The following is a 19,203-nucleotide window of genomic DNA, read 5'->3' as shown; positions in this document are numbered from 1 at the left end:
TACACATGGTTTTGTTTTACAGGCAGCCAGAGTTGCATTTCCCCAGTGTTTTACAAATTCAACGACATTACACGTTTTACAGCACAGAACTCTCGTCCTTGCTGTTTAGGTCCTTTCGATAGTATTTTCTACTTACAATATTTGGGCGCACACTATTTTACATAAGGAAATTGTAGTCGGTTCATGTTTTATTTGAACACCGATAGTCGATAAGCGGTTTGTAGACTAGCTATCGATATTGTGTTAAGTGTATTGCCGTCTGTTTTCATAACACATTTTCGTAAAAGTAAAAAACTGAAATAAAACACGAAATGTCCTTATCACCGGCTAGTGGCATTGGACGCTTTTACAAGCACTCGGCGAAAATAATACGCTTTGTGCGCCTTGGCTGCACAAATCGCCCATTCTATCACATTGTTGTCATGGAGGTTTGTTGGGCTTGAGTTAAAAATTGTTGTAATCGTGTAACGAACACATTAAATTAATTTTGCAGAGGCGCAAAAATCAGCATCAGCCTGTAATTGAGCAAGTCGGTTCATACGATCCAATGCCCAACGAGAACAATGAGAGATTAGTTGCCCTCAACACCGAACGCATTCGATTCTGGCTTGGCAAAGGAGCTCACATGTCTGAGCCGGCTGCCGAGTTGTTGGGCATCTCTGGTTTGCTCCCCGTGCATCCCCGCACTTACATGACAGCTTGGCGCAATCGCAAGGCGGCAGCCGAGGCGGCGGCACTGGCAGAAGCGGAGGGCAGTCAGAAAGCGGCAGAAACCGCGTAGGATTTTCCTTGTTATTTATCATTTAATTAACCAATAAATTATGCATTGTTTTTACAATTTATGTGGTAACAAGCCAAGACTTCACACCTAGTCCACGTATATATAAACATCTAGTATGTATAATCAAATGAGGAGCTTGCGGGCTCTAATAACAATCAATAGCAAATTCATTAGTGATAAACGGATGGTGGCCAAAGAGATAAATATATGTATGTGTTTGTGTGTGACGATTATCCTTGCATGCGCGGAAGCTTCAAAATGCTCAAGGAAGGCAATTATTTACAAAGTTCATCTCTAGTCGCTCTTCACAAAGTTGCCGGCCTTCTTCATGCCATCATCAATGATCTTATCAACAGCTGCAGAAAGAGATTTGGATTTAAGCAACTGGGTAACAAAAGATGTCAAAAATACTGCTTCACTTACATGCATGATGTTTAAGGAAATAAGGTCTCAGCAGCTTGTGGTAGATGATAACCGAACCATTGTTCTCCACGGGCAACATGCACCAAATGAGGAAAGCGCACTGTTCAAAAAGACAGATAAATGAACGTTAAATCACAGATAGTTACATGAACAAAGAAATCTTTACCTTTAACAGCCAGTAGAAGGGAATAACGTGGGTCAGCACATGCGAGAAGAACTCGATGACGGTAAAGATGCCAAAGGTGACCCAGTAAGTCAGCCATTTGGTGTCATCCTGTTTGGTGCTGGACTCGATGGCATGAATTGAGATGTAAGCCGGATACAGTACGCCAATGATATTGCACAAGAGTTGTGCGCCATAGCCAAAGATCAGATACAAGGCACAGAATGTTGCGGCACCTGAAATGCATTGTAATTTGAACAAATTAATTTAATTTTTTTCTGGTTTTTGAATTTTGGTAGTTACCATAGCGTACTATAGCATTCTCTTGGAAAATTTCAATAAGTTTCAATTCCAAAGCCTCAAAAGCCATCTCTATAACTGTGTCTCTTGAGAAATATGTGTAAATGAAATGCGTTTGCCCTTTTTGCGTTGTGACTGCAAAATGGGCGACGGCAGCAGCATCAACCCATCTGCCCCTTGTGCATCTTGGATGCTATTATTAACCTTTTAGCTCTTGTCACAAGTTGGCTGATATACGAGACACGCGCATTAACACGCTTATAAATTGCAAATATGCTCTGTGCGACGATCTTCAAGATCTCGCCCAGACCCAAGAACAAATCTATTGACCAGTGTTGCATTATACGCTCAGTTTAGTTCAATGCATCAGAGCGGTGAGATATAATCGATTGCTGTTGTGTGCTTATTAATTATTAATCAGACATTTATCTAAAATGACGTCACGGGAAATTTATTTCTTAATTTCATACTTTTTATACGCGTTTGCTCATGATGTAGATATACTGTGTGTGTTTGTAGCTAGCTGCTAATAAGTGTCGAGAGACGTAACACAAGTGTTAAACACACTGAAGAAGAAGGAGTGGGAGAGAAGGGGGAGACTCACCTGTGCCAATGTAGACCACGGGCACTCTGACATTACGTCTCGCCGCTTGGCGTTGTTTTATTTCCATAATATAATCCCAAAGCCACATTAAAGGTTTTTATTCCAGTTAGCATAACACACACACAAACAAACAAGTGGCCACAAATACACGTATGTATATACGTTGTATGCTTGCATGTGTGCACCTGGCCCCCACGTGTGCAAAAACGCCACGAACGCACACACACGCACGTACACTGGTAAGCAAGCAGAGCAAAGTCGAAAGCTGAGCTTGGCCTTTGCAATTTTCAATTAAAAATTGCTGTTTCTATTAAATTTTCCTGTTTTTTAGCACGACAAACGAGTGATGAATGTGCGCTGAAAGTACTCTACAATGAGACTGAAGTAAACAAAAGAAAAGTATGGATAAGAAATACACAATATGCTATAGTATTTGTAGTTAACATGGTGTGCGTGTGTTTCTGAGATCTGTTGTAGTATTTGTGTGTTCATGTGTTGTTTTTGTTTAGTATGCAACTAATGCATAGTGAACTCCAGATAGAGCTTCTATACAATAATCAAAAGCCTATTTTGGCGCCCCTATCTGACATTGTGGACATTATAACAGGTTGCGGTTGTTGCTATTTATAAATGCGAAAAAATTTAACTTAGTCACCAACACGACACGCATATGTTGTAATCTTTTGCTGCCCCAAGGCAACATTATATAGGTGCGGCAGGCTTGCCTTGAATCCTTTACGCATTTTAAGGGACACTTACCAAAGTATATCTTCACTCTATCGACGCCTGTGCGTTCCTCCACAAAATCGAAGGCTTTGGTCCATGGTTTCTTGGGATCGCGCAGCGACACGTCGACAGTTCCTTTGTAGTTATCGAACCACTGCGATACCTGAGCTAATTGGGCGGTCATTTTGTTACAGAAGATTTCAGCAGGCAATTTAAATGATTGAAGAATGAATGTCGCCGACTAGTCTCATCAGCGTTATTTGCTGTTTCTTGTCGGTGAAACGAACGCAATGTGACCGCAAGTTTGAAGGCTGCAATGCCGTAAAAATTGACATTTCGGAATATTACAGTATACAGCAATGTAAAATGGTCACACTGTTACTCGCGCATGTTGTCGACGCACCTCCACAACGAGGCCTATCGCTGTGATAAATTTGAAATAAGTTTACAAATTGGTCAAATAAAATATTAACAAAAATAACGAGTTTTATTTAATGATGAAGTATTGCACAGTTAAAGTTACTAGCTTCTATTGGGTACTCTACGCATATGACAAAAAAGGCACATTTATACTAGCTGGCTAGTTGGCAGCTTGCCAAGGAAATTGGAATCTCTAGGTACTTTTTTTTTGTTTGGTATAAACAACTTAACAAATAGTTTACAAATTTGTACTTGACGCTAACACAATGACTAGTACTTTTCTAGAAACGCAGATCGTACTTTTCGCGCACGGCGACCAGTTCGTCAAAGAACAAGAGCACTAAGGTCGAGTGTGGTGCGATCCGCAGATAGTTGGCCCAAAAGCCTTTATACATACCATAAATGCCCTCGCTTCGCAGGATCTTAAAGAAGCAATCCAACCAGCCATTATAGTACAGACCCCGACCCTGAGCATCAACGCCCTGATTGTACAGACGCGTGCTAATAACATCCGGTGGCGTAATGGCCACTGACATTAGCGATCCCGCAATGAGTCCAGCACAGAAGGAATTGTAAGTGGGCTGCGTGACCAGATCATATTCGACCAACAGAGCCTTGGTCTTGCCAAACGTGGCAATCTGCGCCCCCGAGCCAACAGCTGCCCGAGGCAGTGAAGCCAAGGAGCCACGCCACAAGCCCATAATGCCGCCCTGCTTGTAAATCTCACGCATCGCGCTTCCGAGCGATGTGTGGGAGTGTTGATAGCCAACGGCAATCTCGTTGGCAGCTTGCGATTGTAGCTGCGTCTTAATCTAAAGAAGAGACAAGGAGTGAGACAATAATTTGTATGCTTATCTAAGCCGGAATCATCAGACATTCAAATTAGCAGCGCATGATATTTGATAGATAAGTTGTTTATACGACTATATATTGCCCGTGCCTTTATGTAATAGGCTGTGTGCACTCACCATGAAAAATGGACTCGAAAAATAGGAGCCCACAACACCGCCAATGGCGCCCCACATTAAGCCCAGGCCAAATGAGATTTCGCCATTCTTCTTGTGCATCCAACGTTTGTCCACAGCAGTTGTGTAAATGCTCAACCTGTTGAGTGTCAACAGTGAATCACGTGAACATCATTGTAAGTTATTCGCACTGTATTTACCTGAATGAATTGATGATGAACTGAAAGTACAGAGCTGGTACCAATCCTTTTTGCAGGCCATGCAACCCGTCGTTTTTGGCCACCGTTATGAAGGCCTGCAGCACTCCCTTGTAGGGCTCCGCGTAAGATCCGCGGGCCGCCAATTCGCCTTGCAATTGAATGCGCGTCTTAATGACCTCTATAGGATTGGTGAAAAATGTGGCGCCCACGGAGGCCAGGCCGCCGAGTACAAAGTCCGATGTAGCCATCACTTGTGAGTTCGTTAAGGTTGAACTAGAAATAGCTCAGCAGGATTTTTATGCGTTGACAACGACGGGGGCCAATAAGAGGCATATTATGAACCGTCGTCACGGGCTGTTTCTCGTTGAATAAATTATAGCAGCATAACTGCTGAAGTTGCGGTTCTTAGTTGTTGTTGTCAACGTCTTAAAGATAGCTTGATGTGTAATTGCTGCCCAAAATATTTAAATGTGCAAGACTCCCGGCGGTGAATGAGTATTGTGTTGTTTTATTGTGGATTAGCGTGACCGCCAATGGGAAAATTACAAATTTACAAATTTTCCATTACAAAATATACTAAACTGGACCATATAATAGCTTTTGACAAAAAAGTACTAAAATTTAAGCGCCACTTTGAAATTATCATGAAGTCATCATTGAGCTGGACAATTGTTTTTAAACAATCAAATCAACAATTAATCTGTACCATTTATGTGTAAATAATTAATTACACTAACTGTATACTAATCAGGTCGTGACAATTTGTGGTAGATAATAAATTTTTTAATATCTATGGAAACATGAAAAATAATATATTACACTAATATTAACATATTTAAATGCAGAAATGTGGATTAGCTTTGTAAACAAATATCTTAGCCCAATTGGTTTTTAAACAGATTGCTTGATTTCATCAAAAACAAAATGTATTCCATCACTATTTTGGTGAGACCCCAGTTCAGAAATACTATATTTCTGCAGTCCGCAGCAACGTGGTATATTTTGAAAATCGACATGTGGTCACGCTGCAGAAATGCAAAACAACAAAAGTTCTTTAGATTTTAAGTGTTTGTAAAAAATTAAATTAATCGAAAAACGAACAAACGGAGTGAATGTTTTGCACTTCAATTTGCACATAATTAACATATTGAAACGCACGCGGGACGTGCCTTCCACACAATGCAATTGTGCCTCTGGTCCATACTCAAAGTGACGCTAGCAATTGCGTTCTATGCGCCCAGTGAATCTCTAGCCTATAAAATTGTGCGTCTTCAAGACAATCTGTGTTCAGACAAGCTATTCTTCACACTAGCCAAGCCATTCCGCGGCGATCCCACCCTTCGGCTGACAGATGATCACGATTCGGCTGCAATTATAACCCAAACATGGAATGTCACAATGCCCAGTGGTGGCCACTCGGTGAACAAAATCAAATACGACTGCAAGTTTCGAGTGCAGACCAATGAGCGGCCGCCACGGGGCATTTACACCATAATCACAAGGCTCAAGCTTCGAAGCGATCCGGTGACGAAGAAATGCATCGATTATATTCAGTTCAGCAATGGGAATCGTTCGCCCAGCGAACGCATTTGCAATGACATCTCAATTGATGGGCCAGCTGGCCGTTTGGTCTTCGATCAGCGCGATCGCGATGTTCATGTGCATATTTTCATCGACGGGGATCGACATATTTTCGAGGATCCACTGGAGTTGCGAATGGTGTTGACAACGCATTCGGAATGTCAGTTTGCTGGCGATTTCTTATGCAATCCCAAGGATCAATACTCGTGCATATCGCGTCATTTTGTACGCGACAACATCACGAATTGTATGTATCCGTGTCGGGATGAGGGCACTTGCTTCCACGATGCCATAATTTCCGAAGTGGACACCACGAATGTTGCGATATCGGCAATAACATCGCTCATCTTCACAATGCTTGGCGTGGGTTTTTGTGTTTGGATCTGCTGGAAATATTGGAATTGCATTACGGTGCAGCAGCATGCCCATGAAGCATCTGCCGCTCGCTTTAATCAGCGACGTGCACGGGTAAGTAATTATTTAAATAAGTGCATAATATATTGTATATATATTGAGTCATTGTTTAAATTTGTTTTTGTAGACGGACGTGCCAACTATTGAGTTGCCGACAGCGCCGACATACGACGGCATGCTGACACACGATCTGTCCCCCAATTCGCAGGAACATCACCAGCAACAACAACAACTGCAGGAACCGGCAACACCAAAAGATTTGCCCCCAAGCTATGAATCACTTTTCCCAGACAGATAAGGGCTGTCTACTATAAAAGATCGATAGATTGTTCCCTATTTGTGCCAGATCGAACCAAAAAAACAAAGAATACTCATGTCAGCAAGCACTTGGGTAATTAATTACAATAGGTAATTGCATAATTGTCACATGAACAAAACGAAAACGAAAAAGAAAAAGAAACTAGCAAAAAGAAGGCAATGTAAATATGCACATTTGTTGTAGCATTTAGGACTGATAATATGCTTTACGAGATTCAATTAGTTTTAGTACGAGTTTAAGGCTATATATTTGTTTTAAATGTAAGACACTCACTCGTAAATGTGTTCAACTTCGAACAATATCAAGTACAACCGTAAACATTATAATGTGTATTACATCGTAACTATGAGATTCCCTATGATATTCGTAATTTTAATTTGTATCTTTATCCATTTATCTGTATATATGTTTTTGTTTTATTTTTATACTGTCAACTGTAAGAATAGTACGCCTATACTTCAATATTTGTAGTGTCGGAACCGAGTTCAGTCCAATCTCAAATAGAATTCATAAAAGAAAAAAGAAAACAAGAGCAGCAGCCACACCAATGAAATATCAAGCAATTATTAAATGCAATTGTATCAATTAATCAATCGGAGATACGATAGATAGCGCAAATTCGGAGATTCCGTTAAACTAATTGTAATATGTATTATAATCGTAAATTAATGTGTATTAGCTGCATTTCGCATACATAGTTGTACCTGTATAATATTTATCACATTGTACACAAACAACAACAACAACAAGTTGAAATGGAAATAAGACAAAACACTATCTATCTACATACACATGTTACATACATATAGAAAGAATACTATGGAAAACCAATTACGTTATTGCGGGCCTTGTTGTCAATTGTTAAAGCGAAAAAGAAAACGGTTATTTTGTAAGCTCAGCTAAAGTATGTATTCGAAATATCAAACTGCAGAACTTAACACTAGCGGTCAATTTGTCTCATAGCATACTCCACACATATACGTATATATTATTATCTACTACTATAAATAAATCAACTTAATGTTAAAACTCAACTTGTGCACAGATTTTCGATGGGAAATGGGGGAAAGTACGGAGCGTAAGTCGAATTTACAGTTAACTGATTTTTATTTTTGGCAAAACTGCTTACTGCTGGTTTCATCATCATACATACATATAATGAAATCCAGATGATTCAGCACGTGGCTTCAACAAAACGAAACCAGTTGCAATCACCCAAGAGTGGCTCACGAATTGTTGTTTGTTGTTTGTTGTTTGCTTGTTTTTGCTTTGCTAATCTTTGTGTCACCGACATCGACAGATTTACGCAGAGCTTAAAGCGGGGTTTCCAAGCGTAAGGGATTTAATTAGATGGAAAGAAGATGAATGAAGCATTATTGTTTCGCTTTCATTTGAATTATGGGGTAACTCCCAACAGATTGTGCATAACTTGGACTTAAATGACTAACTGAAATTTGTCCCACTTAAAGTACTTAAATCATTCAGTGTTGCAAAGTTGAACTCATTGACTTCCATTCATCAACTATTACGAGTATTGCGAATGTTTACCGCATTTTGAAAGTATCTACAGTAAAGTATATTCAATGCCAATGTCAAACGGTAGCTGAAATAACTCTCAAAAGTATCTGTTTGCCTTGACAAGGTTCAACCTGAAGCAAATCAATTATAATCAAGTATAAACAAAAATGAAGAGTGTTAATTTAAACGCAAACTTCGACTTTGGAGTCAAACCGAGTTACATACTATACCTCATATAATGTCAATGCACGTTGCCTACGTATTTGTCCTATTTCAGGGTTATCTGCAAATTAATTGCAATTTGAAGCGATCATAATTACCCCACTTGTTGTATTATCAGTAAATCGAGTGGCTGATTTTTTGTTGTTGCATTATCTAAATCCAAACGCTAACGTTTACGCATCGTAAACATCTCTTAATGGAAAGAGCGAGATAAAGAGAACAACAGTTGAATAAATTATAGTATAGTAGAGTGCAGTAATCTGGGCTAGAACGCAATTGCTTGCCTACGCTAATTAAGTGTCGTCTAGATTTAAACAAAATCATATGCCTCACGTTGAACCTGTTTCCAAGCAACAAATTTCACTACTAAATAAAAAATGTGACAAAAATGAACAAATTACAGTTGTGATGCCAAAGGCCCAACGCTTGATGAAATTCGTGAGGTTTCTGGGTGGTTGCCCACAAAAATACTCTATCCCACTGAGTACAAGAAATATTTTAAGAAATGAGTAACCATGGTTACCATAAAAAAGCCATAAAAATCGTCTATGCTGGTTCTATTACCAGACTGCCTAAATTTGGAAATCATTTGTGGTTTTCATGATATTCTAAGTCAATAAAACAAAATTATCTTTTATGGGGGTTTTGCAAATGAGTAGATTGTGATTGTGAATAGTTTCTAGAAGAATTACCATTTATTATTACAACATAATTTGAATATATGAGTTAAAAGAAACCATGGAAATGTTTGTATACAAAAATAAAGAGCACTTTTTATTAAAGAACTTTGATTGCGATTACTATGAGTCAAGGAACATACAATACACAATACATACATTCATAATTAAAAAATTAGATTTTTCATATAAGATTTATTCATTAAATGATATAATTTCTTGGAGCTTTGCAACATATACTTAATATTATAAAAAGGCAAGGCTCGATTTTTTCTATATATAGAAAAAAATGTATAGAATTTAATTTTAATGTTAATAAGTGCCAATTTTTTAATATGCCCATAAAGATAATTTCGTGTCTTAGCTATAAACGTTATATACAACTTATGTTGACATATGTATCATATTTATAAAAACATCTGATCGCAACTGTTACTCCGTATAAATGATGGCTCTGAATTATAACCGTGCGACTCTTCTGAATTTTTTGGACGATTCTTAAGTAGAGGTCAGTTCTTATAAAACGCGATTGTTTTACAGAATAATAATATAATTAACATTTTATTTTTATAATAATTTTGTCTATTAAATTCTAGAAATCAGGAACTTCAGTACGTATACTTGATATTAAGCTGTCGTAAGTTTAGTAAGCGTATAAGAATGAATATTTATAAACATTAGGTAAATTGACATAATTGAATTTTAAGATCACTTTTTATATAATATTTGTACATTGAATAATAGATATGCATGAAACTTTGCTACATATGTATACTTAATACTTTACTACGTCGTAGTAAAGGAGGCTACTTCTTAAACAGCACTTTAAAAAATTTTATCGCTAAAAAAATTTAAGTTAAAAACAACCACATCACATAATAACCGAATTTAACTTTTATTATATTAAGAAATAACTAAATTCTATATAAAAAATGAGTTTTTGAAATATTTTATTCAATATATGGCAAAAAAAAGGGAAGCAATAAAAATTGGTGCTATTTTCCATTTCGCAAGATTACATAATTTAAGCAACTTTAATTTTAAAAGCACTCTTCACATTATGTACAAGTCTACAACAAGTAATAGAAATGCAAACTACCTATACTCAATAGTGAGTTGCTTAAAGTTAGTAAGCGCATTGCGTTGTCGCTATGCGGCTTGAGTTTTTGTTTTAGCTTTTTTATGCATGTTGGTTTTACAATTAGCGTGTCTGTGGGCGTGTAAGCAAAAGCCAAGTCAATACGTTTAGGGCCACGCCTCGAGAATTGCCCTTTGGCAAGCCGACAACAAGGTGGCGAGCCGTAAAGTCTTGCGACAATTTGGTTGCGTTTTATTTTTAAAAGCAGATATCAAGAAATGAATAAAATTTAAGTGCAACAACGCACCGTTAATATTGCTGTATAAATTGGGTATATAAATATATTGTGTCTGTATTTATACCTTACACTTTGTGTGTGTGTAGAGAGAAACCTAAAGCCAATGCGTTTGATCGCAATCACTTTGCAGTTGCTTTTGTGCTGCCGACAGCGACATTTGCTGCAGTTGAGAGACGAAGAAAAGAAAAGCGGCCAACAGTAGCGCCTGTAATTAGCCACGTTACGCTAAGTAATAGCATCGATATAAACGCAAACTGTTGAAATTACTCTGTTGCCTAGAGAAGAATAATAAATGGCAGCAAAGTTGAAAGCTCCGGACCACGATCAAGCTTCAACCGGTTGTGTGAATGTGTGTGATTCATGCGAACAGAGTGAAGGCAAAGAAGCAGAGAGCGGGGGTTGAGCGGTTGCCGATACCCAAACACATACAGATACATGCAAGTACAAGCTACAGATACAGATACAGATACATTCAACATGACGACAGAGCCGCTGTTAGTTGGCAGCTGGCAGCTGGAGGTTGATGCGAGCAACGCTCAGTCGACGATACAAACCTGAACCTGAAAGATCAATTCGCGGGATCTGCAGTGCGTTGAGGAACCGTTCTTACTTGAATGATAATAGTACATACAATATTGTAAAATCTGTTATTGTGTGTGTGTGTCGGAATTGAAAGTACTCAGATTCGTGTTCGTATTTCGCACATTATTGATTGTGCTGTCAATTGTGGAATATTATTTGAAAGCAAACGCGGAAGTGTCAGTTTATTTTAGCAAATATCGCAATAAAATCAAATACAATTTCTGTGTAAATCATAAATAAACAATACCGTTCGTTGTGTGTCTCTGTTTGTTAACAAAAGATAAAAATACACTTCACCTCACTTCACTTAACGAAATGCCAAAAGTCAAAGATATGCGAGTTGCAACGTTGCTGTTACTTCTAACAGGTAAAGTATGACAAAACAATTATTTATTTAGGATATCACACGCTTCTCTATTATGTTTCAATGTTGATGGGAATAATCTTTGTTCTTGACTCGCATGGGAACTTATGTTTGCGGTCGCTCATCTTAAATGTATTGTATTGTATTCGAAACGGAAATAGCATAAACTAACAAAACTATCTAATTGGCCGATTGTTCAGTCAGTCAACCTCTACTTAATCCATTAAAAACGCATTAATTTTGCTTGAGTAAGTTCATTATTTTGTTCGAGTTTATGAATGAATCGATAAGGAACTTCAAATAGTACTTGACTACTTTATGGCCACAAGTCACGTCTGAAAAATGGCGCAAAGTCATATCCAAGTAAATACTGAAAATGTTGAGACAGCTTATCGGACTCATAAACAACCTAATGATGTCTGCGCAGATAAAGAGCCACTGTCTCAAACATGTGATCTTCAGCAGCGACATTTTATATTAATCAAATCAAAGTTGACAATTCCTCTTTGTTTCGAAGCAAGTTCAATTCAATTAAAAACGTTAAACTCTGGCTAAACGATTTTCGGCTTTCTGCTAATGGGCCAAGTGCTTATGCTAATTTTGTGCCAGCAATTTTGTTTTTCATCAAGAAGGCATTGGACTCGAGTTGTAATCAGCGTCAAAATGGAATTGCCCAGAGCACTTAAGTAAGCGGCACACTTACGCGTCTATATACGTACATACATATATGTATATAGCATTATATGGCATATCAAGTATACGGCACGTGACCGGCTGTTCGTTTGTTAAATTAAAAAGATTCGTAGAAGTGCCGGAAAGTGCCGTCCACTGACCTGAGAGACCGCTACACGTGTCCAACTGGATGTATAGTAGACATTTATATACTCTAATGTGGCAACAATTTGCACAGTTGCAACATAAAGAGAAGAATAGCAAAATATGCGTAAACACCATTGAATGTGAAGTGGCAACGTTGACTCTGGCACGTAGTGTTTACAATTAGTCGTTAATAGCTATTTGATTGCTCAGCTTTTTTTTTTCTTGATTGTTATTAAAAGGTATTTCTTATATGTATGTATATAGACAGTGTCTTTCTGCGTTTGCCTGGCTTTTGTCTTATCAGCTCACATTTTGCATTCTATAATTAGCCTTGCTGGGCTTGCTTTTATGAGCTTATGATATGACAGATTGTTTTTGCTACTTGTAGGAAAAAAGCTTAACGTTCATCGATCTTGGCTTTTATTCATTTATAAATAAATTATGCAAACTCGTGTGCCATTTTTATTCAGATTTTAAGTGCTGTGACATTTGCAAATTGAAACAAACAAGTTTGCCATGTTTGCAGCTGCTAAACTTTAATAGAAGTCTAGAGATCTTATCAATAAAGTAATCCCAAAAAATGTATTCCTAAGAATCTTTTTAGAAAATTAACAATTACCCACTCATTATACCCGCTACCCATAGGGTAGAGGGGTATTATAGGCAGGAAATGTATGTAAAAGGCAGAAGAAGGCATCTCCGACTCTATAAAGTATAAATATTCTTGATCAACCGAGACGATATAGCCATGTCCGTCTTTCCGTCTGTCTGTCTGTCCGTCAATATCAATACGTAGATCTCAGAGACTATAAGAGGTAGATATAGAATTTATTGTGGACAACTTTTATTATGATTGTGTGCAGACCAAATTGGTTTAAAATTTTAGTCACGCCCACTTCCGCCCAGGCGAATCGTTAAAATTCGAATAACAAGTGTAATTTTAAAGCTAGAACCGCGATTTTCGGAACATAGTATTTATGGTTGCTGTAAATTTGGTTGCAATCAGATAAAAATGGTATATTTTGTACTTTAGGGTATATTTTAAATGTACTATATCAAAATACCAAATATAAGCCAATGGTATAATTCAATATTTTTTGGTATTTTAATTTTACTATATAGAATAAAACCGCATTGTTTTACTATTATTCAAAAAGGGTACCCGCTATCTCAAAGTCGAGCAGACTCGACTGTAGCTTTCTTACATGTTTTATTATTGTTTATAGCACAATCTGTGTCCATGTTTATATGATTCTAGAATCTTGAATCTAGATGCATTTAGCTGTTGAGTTTGCTTGACACAATTGCAAAGCGAGGGCGCCAACGGGGCGTATGAAATCACATATCTTAATTGGGGGCCAGGCACCATAAAACGTACGACAGATAAAAATAACTATTATGACTAGTTGTCTAGTTAACATGAGAACTCGTACAGATGTAGCTTATATAGAGAACCTAGGACAACATTTTGTTCGATAGAGATATTGGCATTGTGAAATTGATAACAATGAAAATGACATCCAAAAAAAAAAGCAAAATGAAGAATAACCAGCAAAGTGATCAGAAACATCAAAGTTATCGAGTACCTAAGTGCCGTGCGCCATGTGTCGTAGTGCCTCCATAAAGATAGATGTTTAGCGCACGAGAATGACAAACACTCTTTTGCTAGGCGATTGATAAATGGTGAAATTTACTATACGCTTCGAATATTCGAGCTGGCAAATTATTAAAGTACCAACTTAAATCCCCAAATGTTGTTGTTTTCAATGAGTTCAATGGTTTATTGGGTTTGATTGGTTAATCACGTAGTGTACTTAATAGCTTGCCTGGCTATTTTTACGACTTTCTAGCGTAAGTACCTGCTCGATCAAATCGTGCTTAACTAGTGTTATGTTTAGCGTCATCAGACAAAGCGACGCCGATTTCTTATCGCCCAAAAACCAAACCCCGAACCCACTCTTGGATACCCATTATTTATGTATGTACATATATAGGTTTATTATAGCACAGCAAATTGGTTAATTATTTAATATTTAACACTTTATTATGATCAATTTGGCACAAAGACGAGCCCAGCAAATAACGATTGCAGAATATATTTAGAAATCAAGAATACATTTTTATCAGTCTCCAAGTGTGTTTGATTTGGTAATTTGCACACGCCCAACCCTGAGACTGTCCCATTAAAAAGCCCACATATTATGGTATCTCCTTTATGTACAGTATATACTATATATATATATAGTCTAGTATAGTTGAAAATATATATTGTGTGGCCGAATAAATATTTGATAGCTTATCTTGGTGATCAGCATTTTGTTCTGATTTCATAGCTGTGTGTGAGTTTTTTTTTTGTGTTGAACTTTATTTTTTTTTTATCAGTATTATTTGGTTTTATAACATGTTCTTTTTGTTTGCCATTTCAGTATTCAATGCATACGCGCCCATGGCAGACGGTCAATCCTATCTGCTCGCCCTGGAGAACGTTCTGACACGGCAATTGCCCTACAATCTGACAACTGTTAACGGTACATCGGATGCGGATCTGTTTGCCGAGCAAGTGGATAATAATACCAGAATATTTGTGTACAAAAATAGTAAGTGAAGCTTTAATAATTCTATAATATTTGTGTATAAAAATGAACGAATGAAACTAATGAATGAATGAAGAAAACGTGCTTTAAGTATTAAGTAATAATATAAATTTTGTAGAATAAGTGAATATAACAAGTGAAGAGCTATTAAATCTGAATATTTGTGTCCAAAAATAGTAAGTGAAGCTTTAATAATTCTAGAATAGTGCTTTAAATAGTTAGTAATAACAGAAATTGTGTATGATAATTAAATTTAAAAAGTGAAGTGCTATAAAATGAATGAGCTTTAAACATCCAATAACAACAGAAATTTTGAATACAACAAGTAAAGATAGTAAATGAAATGCTTTAAAACCAAATAGAGTCAAAGTCTGAGCTAAATTTATAATTGTGACGATTGCTGAAAGCTTATCATGAAATGCATGTGAAGTTTTTCCCTAATGACTGCGTTTCTTGCTAATTCGAAGTTCTTGCTAAGGCTAATCAGTAAACAGCTCTTAAGTGACGACTTTGCATACTCATAGATGGCAATTTGCCATCGCAATGTTACAACTCAATAACAAATTAACTGCAACAGGTTATAATCAAAGTGATTTGCGATTAGTCCACACAACAAGTACTCGCTTGTCGTTGTTAATGACGCGTTGCGGTTAAATTGAACTTTTACGTCATCACGATTGTGTGACACATTGTTTTAGCTCTCTCTTGGATACAGCGGTTGTCGAGATAAGAGAAAGTTCCGTTTGGCTTTTTGCTCTTTAAATGTCAGTAGGACAATGCATTTTATGTAATCTTACTTTCAAGTTCCACTTCATTTCCTTATCAAACAAGTATCGCTACTAATAGTTATTTCACTCACTATTCATTTAAACTTCTATCTATTTATTATTTAATAAAATCTAAATCTTTAGACAAAGTAGTTGTACAAATAGAATTGCTAAAAGTTTATTTAACTCATCAATCAGTATTATGTAATATTATATTTTATCTCGACAAGTGCGATTCTTTATTAGAATCCAAATAGTTAGACAAACTTATCAAGTTTAACAACTCCTTAAATTGTAATAGTATTTCAATACTAAACTCTCTTCATTTTTTGTCTAATTTCAGCAGTCGTCGAGTCGAACAACGAATTGTCACAGACGGCAATGGACGTGATTACCATCGTGTGGTATGTGGCAACATTTTTGGCATTGGCCGCCTTCTTCATGCTGATGGCCTGCTCGGATCGCCGTTGTCGCGATATGCGCAATCGCCAAGCGAGTGCCACGCCCAATGAGCAACAGCGTGCCCCGCCCACGCCTTCGCCCTCGTACAGTGAATTTGCGCCGCCCAGCTATGATACTGTCATCAAAATGCAGCATGCGGCCAAGACGAGCATCTTTGTGATTCCCTTCAACAGCGACAATAAGACAAACGATGATGCAACAAACATATCGCCTGTCTCTACGGATCCTGCCAGTGTCTATACAATTGATGAGCGGCCAAAGGCGACCAAATAATGTTATACATTGTATTAAGTTTTGCCACTCTTTAGGCTATCGATAGAGCTTTAAGGAAACTACTCTGTGATAATTGCTGTGCGTGCCACTTGGTGCCAATCAAAATGTCGCCGTTTTGGCCAACTCGAAACGTGCTTCGGCTATTTTGTTGTGCAGTGTAAATTGTATTTTTGTTATAATGTATTGTATTTTAGCAATCGTAATTATTAAGTTATATTATACAAGTAGTATGCCATATATCATTGATATGTCAATGGGTATTTGAAATGCGTAAAAAGACTGAATGATTAAATATGTTTACATATTGTGGTTTGTAATAGTAGTCAATTTACTTTTTCTCTGCCTTTTCAATTGCAATTACTGTCAAATTGATATATACATAAATATTTTGAATAAGAAAATAATTAAACACGTGATTTACGTTTTAAAAAATGATTCAACTCGTTTTTTTGGGGATTCCAATTATGTAAATTATTAAAAAATTCATGGACAAGTGGTGAATCATACTCGCTTTGAAAATGACCGCTTGGCAAAGCAGTTGAGTAAGCAGTGCAAACATGCAAGCAGTTGCGCATTGTGCAGGTCTGGCAACATTGTCTGCGAAAGCTACTCGTAACTTGGAGGTGTGTGAACCGGCTAAAGCAGTTGAGACACAAACCAAAATGCAAAGAGAGACGATGCATCAGTTAAAAATCACCTTTCATATTTAATAAGAAATAATAATAAATGTAAGTAACAAAAATATTTTATTTCCAAGTAACATTAGAAAAGTAAGTTAATCTAATTATTTGAACCATGACACAAATATAATATTAATAAACAATGCAATAATTGGAACATTGCAACAACAGATGCTATGAACAGGTGTTTTGGATTCAATTAAGCAATTGTATTTCCCCTCATTTTTATTATTAAACTGTTCATGATAACCTAGTGTTTGTATTGTCAATGCTTTGAAATTCTACAGTTCGTGTTCCTCATAAAAAAAACACGCGTTATCAGTTATTTGCGGGGATGACTAAAGAGCGGGATTTTCAATGAAATTATCTCTTCTCATGTTAAGCTCATGGTTAGTAAATATATATGGCATTATATTAGAATATTATTATAGATTTATATATTTGCATAGTGATGGGGTTGCTCATTTTACAGGGTATTCGCGCAGTCATTATTCCATTGTTTGTTTATGTTTGGTCTCCCTCTTTGATCTGAAATGTTTGTTAATGTGATCATTTAATGGAATTGATAATGGTATAGCATGTGACTGAGAGGATAACATCTGTTTAATGAAAAGTATCATCACATGACGTATTATGGGTTGTTTTCCCACTTCTCCACCATCTCCATCTTTAACTATTTGTTTTATTTTGCACATTTTGCTAAAATTGAAATTTTCGAACATCAAAAACCCCAGAGTCAAAGGCAAACTCACGTATACTCAAAATCCATGGGAGCTGATAATAATAAATACAGATTGTTCCGACTGTCAAACACATACACACACACACATACATTTATGCATGTATACAGTTAGGGAGCGCAAACCAGATCATTTGTTTCACATGCAGTTAAATCACGTTACGCCTCGATAAATGCGGTTAGTCATGACCACCAAGAGTTTTACTTCTTGATTACTTTATGAGTTGGCGCCACTGATGGCTTCTTTCATACCCTTTAGGCATGGAAATAAATGGGATGTGCTCATTTATGTAACTTTTCAAGAGTAATCCGATTTTAGCCTGAATTTTTGTATAGTGCGCTGATTTTGGACAAATGAAGATAACTTAAAAAGCATATTGATGACTTTCTGTATTATAATAGTTTTGTCGAAGTAGGGTATCCTATAATAAGGCAGTTGAATTCACTAAAATCAGTTTGCTAGGTACATCAAAGAAGTTTTTTTAAGAGACATTGTGACAGCGCGATATTTTTAAAATTAATTTGTGCCTTGAAGTTATGAACCTGAATATAGATTATATATATATATTAGTTCTCTTCTTTATTTACAATCTGTCTGTTTAGACAATAAGTAAATTGTTTAATTGATTAATATTAATATTCATATACAATATCAGTTGGAATTGTGAACACATATGGACAAATACAAAGTGAGATGGTTAGACGAAAGACAATTTTTATACCCGCTACCCATAGGGTAGAAGGGTATTATAACTTTGTGCCGGCAGGAAATGTATGTAACAGGTAGAAGGAGGCATCTCCGACCCTATAAAGTATATATATTCTTGATCAGCGTTAACAGCCGAGACGATATAGCCATGTCCGTCTGTCCGTCTGTCCGTCTGTCAGTCTGTCCGTCTGTGTGTCTGTCCGTCTGTCCGTCCGTCCGTATGAAACACTGGATCTCAGAGACTATAAGAGGTAGAGCTATAATTTTTTTTTGACAGCATTTGTTATGTTTGCACGCAGATCAAGTTTGTTTCAAATTTTTGCCACGCCCACTTCCGCCCCCGCAAATCAAAAAAATCGAATAACAAGCGTAATTTTAAAGCTAGAGTTGCGAATTTTGGTATATACAATATTTACTATAGTAGTTATGATTCCTGAAAATTTGGTTGCGATCAGATAAAAATTGTCGAAGTTATTAAAAAAAATACTTTTGTATGGGCAAAAACGCCTACTTACTAGGGGTCTT

General features: G+C 36.9%; 5 protein-coding genes across 8 annotated transcripts; 3 read left to right on the top strand and 2 right to left on the bottom strand.

The window, feature by feature from the left end:
* The first annotated feature begins 99 nt into the window (after window positions 1-99).
* On the top strand, window positions 100-842 carry LOC117572441 (probable 28S ribosomal protein S16, mitochondrial). The gene is made up of 2 exons (XM_034255272.2): window positions 100-428; window positions 494-842. Exons 1-2 carry the CDS (start codon window positions 312-314, stop codon window positions 779-781), a joined length of 405 nt encoding a protein of 134 aa, XP_034111163.1. The 5' UTR covers window positions 100-311; the 3' UTR covers window positions 782-842.
* An 82-nt stretch (window positions 843-924) lies between these two features.
* LOC117572439 (receptor expression-enhancing protein 5) lies at window positions 925-3,336 on the bottom strand. 3 transcript variants are annotated; one of them, XM_034255268.2, is made up of 4 exons: window positions 3,031-3,336; window positions 1,371-1,603; window positions 1,205-1,304; window positions 925-1,137 (listed from the first exon to the last, which is right to left on the bottom strand). In XM_034255268.2, exons 1-4 carry the CDS (start codon window positions 3,179-3,181, stop codon window positions 1,076-1,078), a joined length of 546 nt encoding a protein of 181 aa, XP_034111159.1. In that variant the 5' UTR covers window positions 3,182-3,336; the 3' UTR covers window positions 925-1,075. The 3 variants fall into 3 exon arrangements, with proteins under 3 accessions (XP_034111159.1, XP_034111160.1, XP_034111161.1); XM_034255269.2 differs by lacking the exon at window positions 3,031-3,336 and adding an exon at window positions 2,272-2,631; XM_034255270.2 differs by lacking the exon at window positions 3,031-3,336 and adding an exon at window positions 1,671-1,766.
* Window positions 3,337-3,458: 122 nt separating this feature from the next.
* Window positions 3,459-5,123, bottom strand: LOC117572436 (solute carrier family 25 member 35-like). Its single transcript, XM_034255264.2, has 3 exons — window positions 4,583-5,123; window positions 4,386-4,521; window positions 3,459-4,229 (listed from the first exon to the last, which is right to left on the bottom strand). Exons 1-3 carry the CDS (start codon window positions 4,828-4,830, stop codon window positions 3,699-3,701), a joined length of 915 nt encoding a protein of 304 aa, XP_034111155.1. The 5' UTR covers window positions 4,831-5,123; the 3' UTR covers window positions 3,459-3,698.
* A 468-nt stretch (window positions 5,124-5,591) lies between these two features.
* Window positions 5,592-7,930, top strand: LOC117570423 (uncharacterized). Its single transcript, XM_034252057.2, has 2 exons — window positions 5,592-6,631; window positions 6,705-7,930. The coding sequence occupies exons 1-2, from the start codon at window positions 5,762-5,764 to the stop codon at window positions 6,873-6,875; spliced, it is 1,041 nt and encodes a 346-aa protein (XP_034107948.1). The 5' UTR covers window positions 5,592-5,761; the 3' UTR covers window positions 6,876-7,930.
* A 2,965-nt stretch (window positions 7,931-10,895) lies between these two features.
* LOC117571178 (uncharacterized) lies at window positions 10,896-17,495 on the top strand. 2 transcript variants are annotated; one of them, XM_052004883.1, is made up of 4 exons: window positions 10,896-11,638; window positions 14,881-15,051; window positions 16,162-17,278; window positions 17,402-17,495. In XM_052004883.1, exons 1-3 carry the CDS (start codon window positions 11,587-11,589, stop codon window positions 16,548-16,550), a joined length of 612 nt encoding a protein of 203 aa, XP_051860843.1. In that variant the 5' UTR covers window positions 10,896-11,586; the 3' UTR covers window positions 16,551-17,278; window positions 17,402-17,495. The 2 variants fall into 2 exon arrangements, with proteins under 2 accessions (XP_051860843.1, XP_051860842.1); XM_052004882.1 differs by having other exon boundaries at window positions 10,900-11,638; window positions 16,159-17,278; window positions 17,402-17,494.
* The last annotated feature ends 1,708 nt before the right edge of the window (window positions 17,496-19,203 follow it).

Source organism: Drosophila albomicans, chromosome 3 (genome assembly GCF_009650485.2).
Source record: "Drosophila albomicans strain 15112-1751.03 chromosome 3, ASM965048v2, whole genome shotgun sequence".
NCBI classification, from domain to species: Eukaryota; Metazoa; Arthropoda; class Insecta; order Diptera; family Drosophilidae; genus Drosophila; species Drosophila albomicans.
This window is presented reverse-complemented; position numbering and strand designations above follow the sequence as displayed.

Coding starts and splice junctions, on each gene's coding strand:
- LOC117572441 (XM_034255272.2), top strand. CDS start 312: ATGTCCTTATCACCGGCTAGTGGCATTGGACGCTTTTACAAGCACTCG. Junction 429..493: donor ATCACATTGTTGTCATGGAG/GTTTGTTGGGCT, acceptor TTAATTTTGCAG/AGGCGCAAAAATCAGCATCA.
- LOC117572439 (XM_034255268.2), bottom strand. CDS start 3,181: ATGACCGCCCAATTAGCTCAGGTATCGCAGTGGTTCGATAACTACAAA. Junction 1,604..3,030: donor TAGAGTGAAGATATACTTTG/GTAAGTGTCCCT, acceptor AATGCATTTCAG/GTGCCGCAACATTCTGTGCC. Junction 1,138..1,204: donor TTTCCTTAAACATCATGCAT/GTAAGTGAAGCA, acceptor CTCTTTCTGCAG/CTGTTGATAAGATCATTGAT.
- LOC117572436 (XM_034255264.2), bottom strand. CDS start 4,830: ATGGCTACATCGGACTTTGTACTCGGCGGCCTGGCCTCCGTGGGCGCC. Junction 4,522..4,582: donor TTCATCATCAATTCATTCAG/GTAAATACAGTG, acceptor GACACTCAACAG/GTTGAGCATTTACACAACTG. Junction 4,230..4,385: donor TTTCGAGTCCATTTTTCATG/GTGAGTGCACAC, acceptor TCTCTTCTTTAG/ATTAAGACGCAGCTACAATC.
- LOC117570423 (XM_034252057.2), top strand. CDS start 5,762: ATGCAATTGTGCCTCTGGTCCATACTCAAAGTGACGCTAGCAATTGCG. Junction 6,632..6,704: donor TTAATCAGCGACGTGCACGG/GTAAGTAATTAT, acceptor TTGTTTTTGTAG/ACGGACGTGCCAACTATTGA.
- LOC117571178 (XM_052004882.1), top strand. CDS start 11,587: ATGCCAAAAGTCAAAGATATGCGAGTTGCAACGTTGCTGTTACTTCTA. Junction 11,639..14,880: donor GTTGCTGTTACTTCTAACAG/GTAAAGTATGAC, acceptor TTGCCATTTCAG/TATTCAATGCATACGCGCCC. Junction 15,052..16,158: donor AATATTTGTGTACAAAAATA/GTAAGTGAAGCT, acceptor GTCTAATTTCAG/CAGTCGTCGAGTCGAACAAC.